The 13,246-nt window shown below is 47.1% G+C and overlaps 1 protein-coding gene across 1 annotated transcript in view; it reads left to right on the top strand.

The window, feature by feature from the left end:
* Positions 1-13,246, top strand: part of LOC309487602 (uncharacterized protein) — a 37,152-nt gene that overhangs the window by 17,985 nt on the left and 5,921 nt on the right. Inside the window, exons 24-35 of the mRNA XM_082155325.1 lie at positions 6,710-6,814; positions 6,906-7,068; positions 7,147-7,257; positions 7,359-7,487; positions 7,556-7,672; positions 7,950-8,118; positions 8,195-8,305; positions 8,577-8,758; positions 8,854-9,033; positions 9,264-9,391; positions 9,461-9,633; positions 10,650-10,835. Of these exons, the coding sequence (XP_082011451.1) occupies positions 6,710-6,814; positions 6,906-7,068; positions 7,147-7,257; positions 7,359-7,487; positions 7,556-7,672; positions 7,950-8,118; positions 8,195-8,305; positions 8,577-8,758; positions 8,854-9,033; positions 9,264-9,391; positions 9,461-9,633; positions 10,650-10,835 (1,754 nt within the window). The remainder of the gene's footprint in view (positions 1-6,709; positions 6,815-6,905; positions 7,069-7,146; positions 7,258-7,358; positions 7,488-7,555; positions 7,673-7,949; positions 8,119-8,194; positions 8,306-8,576; positions 8,759-8,853; positions 9,034-9,263; positions 9,392-9,460; positions 9,634-10,649; positions 10,836-13,246) is intronic.

The raw sequence follows: 13,246 nt of genomic DNA, 5'->3' as shown, positions 1-13,246 counted from the left end.
TGTGATGGAAGTAATGCTTCATTATAGGGAGAACAAGCCCATCAAACTCAGCGACACATCTGCACTCGAGCTCCAGTAGATAAGTAAGCTCCAGGCTCCAACCAGTCAGCATGAAACCGATCCTATATTGGTAGTTCAGTAGTTGCAGCGTCCAGACCACGGATTCCCTTCAGATTGAGAGGAATGGCCTCAAGCCCGTCAGTCAGTTGTGTTGAGGCTTCTTGTGGTATCCATGCTCTTATTACCTCGCGCCTGGACTATTGCAACCCGCTTTATTTTGGTATATCAAAGTCCCAAACGGCCCGTTTACAGTTTGTTCAAAATGCTGCGGCGAAATTCCTGAAGGGAAAGAGGAAATTCGACCATGCCACCCCCCTTCTGAGATCCCTCCATTGGCTACCGATAAGTTTTAGAATTGAATACAAATTTTTAATACTGGTGTATAAATCTTTAAATGATTTAGCACCTTCTTATCTATCTGACCTACTCCACTTTTACTCTCCAACTAGAAGTCTTAGATCCGAAGCGAAACTTCTTCTTCAGATACCTAAAACCCGGCTAAAATCAAGGGGAGACCGAGCTTTTGAAGTGTCTGGCCCCACAATGTGGAACAAGCTCCCACTCTATATTAGATCGACTTCCTCTCTGTCTGAGTTCAAGTCATGCCTCAAAACGTATTTATTTACTGCTGCTTTTAGCTTACAATGATTGCTCCATTCTAAACTGTGTAGTATTATTTGTTACCAACTTTTATTAATGCTATTTACTATATGTACAGCACTTTGGTCGGCCAGTGGCCGTGTGTAAATGTGCTTTATAAATAAACAAACTGAAACTGAAACTGAAGAAGCCGCGCCGTCTGAGAGAGAGCACCTTCAGCGGGACGAGTCACTGAAGTCGCTGGCCGCGCCGCCTTCCTTGCCTTCCTGCTGCGCTTTCCGGCGCTTATATCCTTTTATTCTATCTGTACTCTGTGTGTGTGTGTGTGTCGCGGCATTCTAAAAGAGCAGCGTCTTTTTCAAGATGCCTTCCTGCGGCTCGTGCAGAGCCACACTCAGTGACGGGGACCGCCATGTTGTCTGCGTTTCCTGCCTGGGTGAGGAACATGCAGTTCTCGCACTCGCTGACGGCGGCTGCCCTCACTGCGAGCTGATGACCATGGCGACTCTGAGGACTCGCCTGGCTTTCTTCACCGAGACTGCTCCCCCGCCCGCCGCGGTGTCGCGCCGTAAAAAGCGCTGTGCCCAGTGGGTCCCGGAACCTTCCCCCAGCCACCAAAGCTCGCCGGTTCGCCCGCCTGCTTCACCGGCTTCGTCAGCTTCTCTTCCTGACGGACAGCGGCCGCTGTCTGCCGCCGCTTCCGTCGACATCGCTGACGAGGAAGCCCTGCTGGGAGAGGGTGATTCCTGCTCTATCCTGGCGTCAGGCAGTGAGGATTGGGCGGGCTCTGAGGATCTCGCGCCCCCTGCCCGCACTTCGTCAGGCAAGAGAGCGTCCATCGAGACGGAGCTCATCTCGAGTGGTCTTCGCCCGAGCAGCCCGCTCACAACCGGCTGGATGGCTTTTTCCTGCCTGGGGAGCGTGCTCCGCCTGCGTCCAAACCAGCGCCCTTTCTTCCTGAGCTACACGAAGAAGTCGCTAAGTCCTGGAACGCCCCCTATTCAGCTAGAGTGCGTCCAGCTGTTTCTTTGGCATTCTCTACAGTTGACGATGCCAAGAACAGGGGATACCTTTCGCTGCCGCCGGTCGAAGAGGCGATAGCGGCCCACTTATGTCCGCCCTCCGCTGGGCGGCGCGCTAAGCTGGCCCTACCCTCTAAAGCTTGCCGCACGACGTCAAGCCTGCTCCGCCGCGCTTTCTCCGCCGCCGGGCAAGCTGCGTCAGCGCTGCACACCATGGCCACGTTGCAGATCTTCCAGGCCGATCTCCTCCGAAAGCTGGATGAGAAAGGACCTGACGCGATCTGCGTGCCGGACCTAAGAAGCGCCACAGACCTCGCTCTCCGTGCCACTAAGTCCGCAGCACAGGCCATTGGACGGAGTATGGCCTCTCTCACTGTGACCGAGAGACACCTGTGGCTGACGCTCTCAGAAATGGCCGAGTCCGAGCGCACCGCGTTCCTCGACGCCCCGCTTTCTCCCGCTGGCCTCTTTGGATCCTCCGTCAAGGATTTTGCGGAGAGATTCGCAGAGGTACAGAAAGCGTCACAGGCTATGAAGCTCTTCCTCCCGAAGCGCTCCAGCTCTGCAGCAGGCCGTGCGAAACCGTCTGCACAGAGCTCACAGCCCCAGCCACCATCTACTGCCGCCACTTCGCAGCGCCGGCAGGCCCGAAGCGCGAGACCGCGCTCCCGCTCATCCAGCCGCCGCCCCGCCATGCGTGGCCCGCAACCTAGGATTGTGGTAAAGCCCGAGGCCCCGAAGTCGTCCTAGCACGCCTAGGAAAACGACGGTGGTCGAGTCCCGCTGCGGCCGGACTCCCACCAAAGTTATTCGCTCGTCCAGTTCCAGCAAATGTGACTGTTCCAGTGTTTTCTGCAGCCAACAAGCCGGTTCTGTCGCCTGCTTGCCTGCACACAAATGCCGTTTTCACGGCTACCCAGATAAATCCCCAAGAGAGTGTATTTTCTGGTGTCCCGGCCACGGCCGATGGTGTCTCATGTGTAGTAAGAATGCCCACTGCCCAGTGCCTATCTCTACACACAAGCACAGCCTTTGGTGCATTCGCTTCACTCAAGCGAACAATGCTTTCGGTGTGATAAATGTGCCCGCTGTCCCGCGCCCACATCCACACATAGACATGACAGTTCCTACGGGACTCGCCCAGCCCTCCCCCTTGCGGTTGACCGCCGCAGAGGAGTCGAGCGCGGGCAATCTGCCCGCTGTTATCAGCGCGCCCCATGCCTCAAATGTCACGAGCGCGATGCTTGTGTTACAGCACACCGAAGCCTCTCCATCGCTGAGCGAACGGAGCGCGCTTCGTATTCAACCCCTAGCTATTCATGCAGACGCATGGGCAAAGCTGCCCGGGGTTACGAAGTGGGTGCTGGACATTATAAAAAAAAGGTATACGCTACAGTTTTGCCGACGCCCTCGTCGCTATACGGCGCGCGTCGAGACCACGGTAAAAGCAGAAGTAGCACATTTACTTCGAGCCGAAGTGGCGAAACTATTGAACAAAGGGGCCATAGAGCCTCTCTCTCAAGTTCAGAGCGAAGGAGGGCTATACAGCAGATACTTCCTGGTACCGAAAAAAGACGGGGGTATTAGACCCATACTAGATCTAAGGCAACTGAACAGAGTGCTTGTGAAGCGACAGTTCAGGATGCTCACGACCAGAAAAATCCTTGCGCAGATTCGCCAAGGAGATTGGTTCGTGTCAATAGATCTGAAAGACGCGTATTTTCAAATACAGATAGCGTCACGTCACAGGCGATATTTGAGATTCGCCTTCGAGGGCCAGGCATATCAGTACACAGTCCTGCCGTTCGGTTTATCCCTGGCACCTCGTACATTTACGAAGTGCATGGATGCGGCGCTCGCACCCCTCAGAATGAGGGCCGTGCGAATACTGAACTATTTGGACGATTGGCTGATTCTAGCGCAATCTCGCTCAGTGCTCATAGAGCACACGACCATTTTACTCGATCACCTCGAGAATTTGGGTCTCGGTGTCAATTGGGCGAGGAGCTCTCTGTCCCCCAGTCAGACGATATCTTTCCTGGGCACAGAGTTGGACTCGCTGTCCATGATAGCGCGACTATCACCACAGCGCGCGGTAGACATTCAGCGTACAGCGAACTCGTTCCGCTGCGGTGCATCTGTCCCGCTCAAGAAATTTCAGAAGATGCTGGGTCTCATGGCCTCAGCATCATCAGTGCTCCAGCTGGGCCTGCTCCGCATGCGCCCGCTGCAGTTTTGGCTGAAAGCGCGAGTCCCACGCCAGGCGTGGGCATCCGGTCTGCTTCGCCTCAAGGTCAATCAGAAGTGCATCACAGCTCTGAAACCTTGGAGAGCGGACGACTGGTACCAATCTGGTGTAAGCCTGGGGACTTCCTCGAGGGTGAGAGTGGTGTCCACGGACGCATCCACATCGGGATGGGGAGCGCTGCTCGAGGGCAGACCGTTCTTCGGCCAGTGGTCAGAACGGGAGAAGCTCCTGCACATAAACTGCCTCGAAATGCTGGCAGTAGACAACGCGCTGACGCGTTTTTGTCCCCAAATAAAAGGACGCCACGTCCTGGTCCGCTCGGACAACATGTCTGTGGTGTCCTACATAAATCGCCAGGGCGGCCTCAGGTCCAGGAACCTGTACAGGCTAGCAGAACGCCTCCTGGTATGGGCTCAGCGCAACCTGCGCTCGCTGAGAGCAGCGCACGTGCCAGGGCTCCTAAACATAGGACCAGACAGACTGTCCAGGAACAATGTTCCGGCAGGCGAATGGTCTCTGCACCCACAGACAGTCCAACTGCTGTGGAAGAAATTCGGCAGAGTGGAAGTAGACCTGTTCGCGTCTCAAGAAAACGCTCACTGTGCGGAATTTTTCTCCAAGAGCAGGGACGCGCTGGCTCATGTATGGCCCCGCCGCCCGCTCTATGCTTTTCCCCCCGTCTCTCTCCTGCCTCAGGTGATAGAGCGGATCAGGGAAGAAGGATGCTCAGTACTGCTTGTAGCACCACTCTGGGAAAACCAACCTTGGTTCCAAGTTGTGATGCAGCTTGTGAGCACTGCCCCGTGGCCAGTGCCAGTGAGGAGAGACCTCCTCTCTCAGGCCCACGGCTCGATCTGGCAACCTCACCCGGAATTGTGGTCCCTTCATGTCTGGGCCATGAACGGGTACATGTTGAACTCCCTAAGGGAGTATTAAACACGATCACGCAGGCTAGAACTCCGTCTACGAGACGGCTCTACTCCTCGAAATGGTCAGTGTTTTCGGGCTGGTGCACAGCCCGTGGCGTGTCACCCACAGACTGTGGAGTGACGGAGGTGCTTTCCTTCCTACAAGAGCTGTTGGATAAGGGCAGGACCCCTTCCACGCTCAAAGTTTATGTGGCGGCTATAGCAGCGTTCTCAAGAACAACGCTTGGTCAGTCAATAGGAAGGAACGATTTAGTCATCCCCTTCGTAGAGGGGCTAAGAGATTGAATCCTCCCAGACCTCCCTCAGTCCCCGTATGGGACCTTTCTACGGTACTGGAAGCCATGAAAGGTGGACCATTCGAGCCTTTACAGACGGTTGATCTGAAACATCTGTCTTTCAAGACTGTGTTTTTGCTGGCTCTCGCTTCAGTGAAGCGCATAGGGGACTTACACGCGCTCTCTGTGAGCGTGACGTGCATGGAATTTGGGCCTAATGACTCAAAACTTATACTCAAACCTAAGCACGGTTATGTTCCAAAATCCCTCAACACACCGTTTAGGGTGCAGGTCATCTCCCTGTCAGCCCTACCGGTCCCTGATGAGGAAAGAGACGCGGGCCTCCTTTGCCCAGTCAGGGCATTACGAGCTTATGTGTCTCGCTCGTCTGTTTTCAGACAGACAGAGCAACTCTTTGTTTCGTTCAGCGGGCGTTCTAAGGGACTAGCCGCGTCGAAACAGAGCCTATCCAGATGGATAGTTGATGCTATAGCGCTAGCATACGCCTCCAAGGGCATGCAGTGAGAGGCATGGCCTCTTCGTGGGCCTGGTCGAGTGGGATTGCCTTGCAAGATATTTGTACGGCGGCAGGCTGGGCCTCCCCGTCTACATTTATAAGGTTTTACCACCTAGAGGTTCCCGCCCTGCAGGCCAGGCTGCTGTCGGTCTAAGTTAACCAGTATTATCTGACCTGATGCTATCAGCTCAGAATGCTGCGTCTACTGAGCACAGATGTTCGACAGTGAAAAACAGTAGCAAAAGATGTGCCTGGGCAAACTGTGTAAGACCCACATTTCCCCATCAGTTCAGGCCGTACCCCGCCCTGTCTGTATGATGAAATCCGCGTCGAAGCGACGCTGCCATATGTGGAAGAGTGCGGCTTCGCCCCTCCCTCTTCCCGGACTCCATGTGAGTTCCCTGGGTGATTGTGCACTATATGAACCCCGGGCTTTCGCCCTTGGGTCTTTGGTGTCAGATCTCAGCATGCACTGCGTTTTGCATTGGGTCCCCTAGCGTAAGATATCTTACGCAGTACGAGAGACCTCTCGTAAGAGAACGTACTCGGTTACTAACGTAACCTCGGTTCTCTCTAGAAGAGGGAACGAGTACTGCGTATCTTGCCGTGCATGCGCACGCTCTGGTTGCTTCGATGATGAAAAACCAGATTATAGCTGCCTGCGAGCGGTATTTATAGGCCTAGACCACGCCCGTTTCGGCGGGACGTGACGCAGCGGGCGCGAAGCACCCTGATTGGGTCTGGCGTCATGCCAGGCCTTGCTTGATAGGCTGCTGCAGTTGCCGCAGAACAGCCAATAGGCGCGCGAGCTGCCTCGCCTATGTCTGCATGCTGCTGCAACGCGTTTTGCATTATTACAAAATTAAGGATAATTTTTGGCTTCAATATCTCGCGGAAAAAGGATATTCCCCTAGCGTAAGATATCTTACGCAGTACTCGTTCCCTCTTCTAGAGAGAACCGAGGTTACGTTAGTAACCGAGTACGATTTATAAATAATTTTATACAACATGTCTGAAATACACATATTAAGAGGATGTCATTGTCATTTTCTCCATAGGACCATAGAGGGGAAGATATATGATGGTGTTGTGAAGGAAAAGCAGGAAGCTCAGCAACAGTACAGTCGAGCAGTATCTCGAGGAGAAAGTGCTGGACTGATCAAGTACTGGACATTAAAAATAAATCGATTAAATGTTATTAAATGTGTTTTTATAGCATGTTTACTAATATGCTGGAATTAATTTGTATTTCAGATCTGTTGGAAGGACTTTAGAAGACTTTAAAACTTCAGTGACAGTGGCTGCTCTCAGTAAAGTGACTTTTGAGTTGACTTACGAAGAACTGCTAAAGCGTCGCCTTGGCAAATATGAGCTACTCATCAATGCCCAACCAATGCAGCCGGTGGCGGACTTCAAGGTAGGAGAAGAAACAAAGAGGGAAATAGATAATCAATTAAGCTGGATAGAAAGATCATATTTCTTTTACTCACTTTAGGTGGATGTTCACATACAAGAGAAACCAGGAATTTCCTTCTTGGAGGTGAAAGGAGATTTGAGCTCCGATGATCTGGCCAATGCCATCAAAACCACCAGAGCAGACAAAGACGTAAGAGCTTAAAATGAGGGGTAAAATACTCAGCTTAAATGTTCTCATTATGATACTACACTTCAAACAAAGTTACCAGATGACCAAACTGATCGTTTCAGGCATGGGTGACCTTCTACCCCACTCGAGATCAACAGACCAAGTGTAAAAGCTGTGGAGAAAATGGACTGAATGGTGACCTGCTTATAACATACGATGTCGAGAGACCAAATCATCAAGGAGAAGTCATGGTACATTATGACAGTAAAATAAATTTGAATGTACTACATATTCAGAATGTACTTTTGTTTTCTCTCAGGTATCAAATGGCTATTTTGTCCACTACTTTGCACCCTCTGATGTTCCACGTATTCCCAAAAATGTGGTTTTTATCATTGACCGGAGCGGTTCTATGAGCGGTAGAAAAATACATCAGGTAAATGTCAACGTCAAGTTCAGACAAATCAATTAAAAGGAAATAACTAGCAATGCATTTTTATGGCAAAACCCTTGAAGGACATTTTTGAAGGATCTTGCAGCATTGTGCATTTATATGTTAAAATAACAGGGATTTATCCATTGAAATCACTGTGGATTTGCTTACTTTAAATTAGTAAAAAAAACAAAATGTTAAAAAATGCCCAAAATGAGAATGCAGTCGTAATGGAGAAAGAATAACTTTCAGGTGTTCTGACACAAGTGTTTTTCTTTAGACTCGTTTGGCACTGCTAAAGATTTTAAGTGATCTTGATGAGGATGACCACTTTGGATTGATCACTTTCGACAGTGAAATTAAAACATGGAAGAATGAACTCCTGAAAGCTACCAAGGAAAACCTGGAGACTGCAAAAGCTTTTGTGAAGGAGATCAGTGAAAGAGGAGGTGAGTTCCTAACTCTAAATGGGGAGTTAGAAAGTTGTACCTCAATGTGACACAACTATGTTTGTTCTTCCTTTAGCCACAGACATTAACGCTGCAGTTCTAGCAGGAGTGGACATGATCAATCGACATCCACGAGAAGGAACCGCCTCCATCCTGATCCTGCTGACTGATGGAGATCCCACTTCAGGCACAGATTCACTGACAAACACAAGCTAATGTGTTTTATCCTAACACTAGTTCACTCAGTGTAATTAAAGACGTGTTAATAAAAGGCTTTGGATCTAATTAAAATACATGTAGGACCAGTGACCAATTTAGTTCTTGTCTTTTTCAGTAAGAGAAAAGAATAAGAAATATGAAATTGCCCATTACATTCATTGCTTTTTGATCACTCAAAGAATGTCATGATTTTCAAGCATGTATTGTTGGTAGTCTGACTTATTCTTTCTCTCTAACAGGTGAAACTAACATAGAGAGGATAATGGCCAATGTGAAAGAGGCAATTGGTCTAAAGTTTCCCCTCTATTGTCTTGGTTTTGGATATGATGTTAACTTTGACTTCCTGACAAAGATGTCACTGGAAAATGGTGGAGTTGCTCGCAGGATTTATGAAGATTCGGACGCTGATCTACAGCTGCAGGTGAACGACAGAGAATCAGCTGTGAATTCATCCTCAGTGCTTATCTGTTCTGTGTTTCAATGCATTTAAACCCTTTATTTCGGTTTGTACTGTAGGGCTTCTATGACGAAGTTGCCGTCCCTCTCCTCACTGATATTCAACTTACATACACAGGAGGGACAAACCTTACCAAGACCAGCTTTAGCCTGTACTTCAACGGCTCTGAGATTGTGGTATCGGGACAAATCACAGACAACAGTGTGGAGAGTTTCACCACTGAAGTCATTGCAGTATCAGTAAGATCATCATGGTGCTTTATAATTTATCAAATTGGTAGGGATGAGTGGGCTGTTTTTTATCGACAGTCTCAACCGAGATCATTATACTGGATATTTGGATAATTGATGATCAATTGTTTAAGTGTTTGTAATAATGGTCACTTTGTTTTCCGAGAAAGTTATTGATGAAAGTGGTAATGACTGCATTCCTGATGAAAATGTTCACTAGTATTTTTATTTCTGAGCAGAAAGGCAGTAATGTGACGTATCATGAAACTGTAATGGCAAAAGACCCCATTGATGTCCCACCTGAGGATGAGGATTTCATGCCGAGACTGTGGGCCTACCTTACAGTGAAGCAAATTCTGGAAAGGCAGTAAGTTTATTGAGTGATATGATATTCTGTTTTTTTTTGTTGGACATTGAGGACATCTTTCTGTCTCAGAGTGCTTCTTAAAGGACAGGAGAAAGAGGATGAAAAGAAAGAAGCTCTCAAACTGTCCCTGAAATACCAGTTTGTCACCCCCCTCACCTCTATGGTCGTCACAAAGCCACAGGAAGATGAAGTAGAAGTTGCCGACAAACCCAAAGAGGGAGGAGAGGAACCCAGACCTCCAGGTGAGAACTGAGAAGTTTTAGTATCTTACAAACCTTGTAAATATAGGTGTGCAAACATTTGACCTTCAACAAAAGAGTCTAGGGTCTACCTGTGTGGCTTGAAGCGACCTCAGATGCTTCTGACTCCTGAGGAGGAGATGGCGGGCGAGTTGCGATATGCGACGGAAGCTTTGACCACCCTGATGGTTGATGTAAACATGGCCACAGTGTTGTCCGTCTGGACCAGCACATGCTTGCCCTCTAGTCTCGATCCAATGCAGCGCATGAAAAGACACACTGTTAGCAACTCGAGCGAATGAGAACAAAATGCTCCCTCAGAGGAGCAAGGGCCGCCCGCTTCTGTGACTTTCGTGAAGACACAAGGCAACAGGGACAGCCAAAAGGGGAGGACTTTGTACTGACATGCCTGTCCCTTGAACGCAAAGAGTAGAAACGGTCTGTGTCGTGGGAGAATCGAGACATGAAAGTACACGTCCTTCAGGTCGATCGCTGCAAACCAATCTTGGGGACGACTGCATTCGGAGATGCAACTCTGCGTTCGCATCTTGAATGGGAGCTTGTGAAGGGCCCGATTCAAGACATGCAGGTCCAAGATTGTCTTCATATCGGCTGGAGGGACCGGCTCTATCGGATCCTTCGCCAGTAGGACTGCAATCTCCAAATGCAGGACATGAGCATCCTTGTCCGCCACTGAGGTGAACCAGACGCTGCTGTCCGCCTGGCGAACTGAATCGCATAGAGTAGACCAATGAGCCAGCGACACGGGCTGGGAAGTGCTATCCAGGCTTCCAGACACCGTACTAGCTATCACAGGAAGATCCAGTTATGATTTTTTGATTAAAAACGATGAGGTAAAAAAAAAAAATAAAAAAAACGTATACATGAAAAGATCATTCACAATAAGTTAAATAACATGCATTTAGAAAAGAGATAGAGTGAATTTTCATTTTTTGCTAAATTCAATGTACTGCATCTGCCTTTTAATGGATATTTTACCCACTTGTTTTATATCGCAGTACCACGATATAGTCAGCACCATTTCAGTCTCAGTCAGCCTGGTCTGCACAGTCAGCCTGGTCTGCCCAGTCCGCCCAGTCAGCGTCTTATGATCGGTCATGGTCGCCGCGGTAAGCATGGTCGGCAAGGTCTGCCCATGCTGCTCAGTATACCTGCTCCACCTCCTGTTCATCCAGGGATTCATGGTATGCCTTTTTTCTTCTAAAAGTTGACAAAGACTTATACTTTATACTTAAACTTTCTCGAGAATGTGTTTATCATTGGTTACTTTGTTTTTGCTTTTACAAAAAATTACTGCAAATTTGCTTTATTAAAAGCAAAATCCACATAAAAAGTGCAATTAAAGTGAAATTAAAATAAATAAAATAAGGCATTAGGTGCAATTCATCCTAAAATAAAAATGAAGTCATAATTTTCTCACCCTAATGTTGTTCTAATGCTGTATGCCCTTCTTTCTTTTATGGACCACAAAAGGAGTATTTAAAAAAAAGTCCTGCTTACAGGACTTCTGTGCTTGACTGCGCATTCGTGAGACTTTATAGCGCCCCAGTTGACACCGACTTGCCCAGAAAAACACCCAAGTTGTGAGAAATCTAGATGAATAAAAAACGCAACATGAAATACAATTAATGTACCTTCTTCTTTGAGGTAAATATATTTGTTGTTCGTCACAACAAGAAGTTATCAAGTTCACATCAGTTAACTGTCAGCTCTGTCAAGTACATGGATACCTTTGGCATTATATTTCATGTTGCATTTTTTATTGATTTCTCACAACTTGTATATTTTTCCTGGGCGAGTCGGAGTGAACTGCGGGGCTAATATGGTCTCACAAACACGCAGTCGAGCACAGAAGACCAACGGTCAAAGTCAGGATTTCCCTTAAAGGTATAGCGGAGGATGTTTTACTTCCTGGTGGGTAACCTATACTATTGGTCCTCCTAATTGTCAATCATTCTGGTGAATCAATCAAACTTTTCAAAAAGTGGAGAGGGCGGGTCCTATCTAAAATTTGGAAAGATCCTCCGCTATACCTTTAAATAATAGGCAAGGCAAGGCAAGTTTATTTATATAGCACATTTCATACACAATGGCAATTCAAAGTGCTTTACATAGAAGAAATTAAAATAATGAAAAGAAATAAGAATAATTAAAACAGTTTAGAAAAATAAAATAAAATACAGTACTTTTAAAAAATAAAAAAAAGAATATTATTATAGATCTTTCCTTCAAAGGATTCCCTTAAGACTTAAATCTTTCAACCTTCTTTTAACATTCAATCTTCTTACGACTTCCATCTATCAACTTTCCTTTAACTTTCTTTTCTCCCTCATTTACTCACACGTTCTTTTCACTTTCTTTAGCACTGCGTTCACATTCTTTCTCAGACGAAAACTTTAATATCGTCATTTAAATACTGTTCTATTAAAATAATTAAAAGAAATAAGAATAATTAAAACAGTTTAGAAAAATAAAATAAAATACAGTACAGTACAAACAGTCGGACGAACAGCGGCACAGTGCTCATTCAGTAAATGCATAGCTAAACAAAAGTGTTTTGAGTCTGGATTTGAATGTGACCACTGTAGGAGCACATCTGATCTCTTCTGGAAGCTGGTTCCAGCTATGGCTTGCATAATAGCTAAAAGCAGACTCACCATGTTTAGAGTGAACCCTTGGTATTTTTAGCTGATATGATCCTAATGATCTGAGTGATCTGTTGGGTTTATATTCAGTGAGCATATCTGCAATGTATTGAGGTCCTAGGCCATTGAATGATTTATATACCAGTAATAATACTTTAAAATCAATCCTAAATCTAACTGGGAGCCAGTGTAAAGACCTGAGGACTGGTGTGATATGTTCATATTTTCTGGTTCTGCTCAGAATCCTGGCGGCAGCGTTCTGTATGAGCTGCAACTGTCTTATGGTCTTTTTGGGAAGGCCAGTGAGGAGTCCATTACAATAATCCACCCTGCTGGTGATGAAAGCATGCACAAGTTTCTCTAAGTCTTGTCTGGAAACAAAGCATCTAATTCTTGCAATATTTTTCAGATGATAGTATGCTGATTTAGTTATTGCTTTGACATGACTACTGAAACTAAGGTCTGACTCTAATGTCACACCAAGATTCCTGACTTGATGTTTAGTTGTTTGACCCCTAGAGTGAAGGTATGCGTTCACTTTGAGAACTTCATCTTTGTTTCCAAACGCAATAACTTCAGTTTTGTCTTTGTTTAATTGAAGAAAGTTTTGACACATCCAACTGTTGACTTCGTCAATGCATCGGCATAAGGAGTCAATGGGGCTGTAATCATTAGGCGATAGGGCTAAGTACAGCTGTGTGTCGTCTGCATAGCTGTGGTAAGCAATTTGGTTATTTCTCATTATTTGGCTCATTGGGAGCATATACAGGTTGAACAGGAGTGGCGCAAGAATTGAGCCTTGAGGGACTCCGCATGTCATGGATGTCCACTCAGACTTATGGTCTCCTATACTAACATAATAACCTCTCCCATCTAAGTATGACCTGAACCATTTTAGGACTATCCCAGAAAGCCCCACCCAGTTTTCCAGCCTGTCAAGAAGTATGTTA

The sequence above is a fragment of the Leuciscus leuciscus genome (genome assembly GCF_965113295.1).
Source record: "Leuciscus leuciscus genome assembly, chromosome: 23".
Lineage (NCBI taxonomy): Eukaryota > Metazoa > Chordata > Actinopteri > Cypriniformes > Leuciscidae > Leuciscus > Leuciscus leuciscus.
This window is presented reverse-complemented; position numbering and strand designations above follow the sequence as displayed.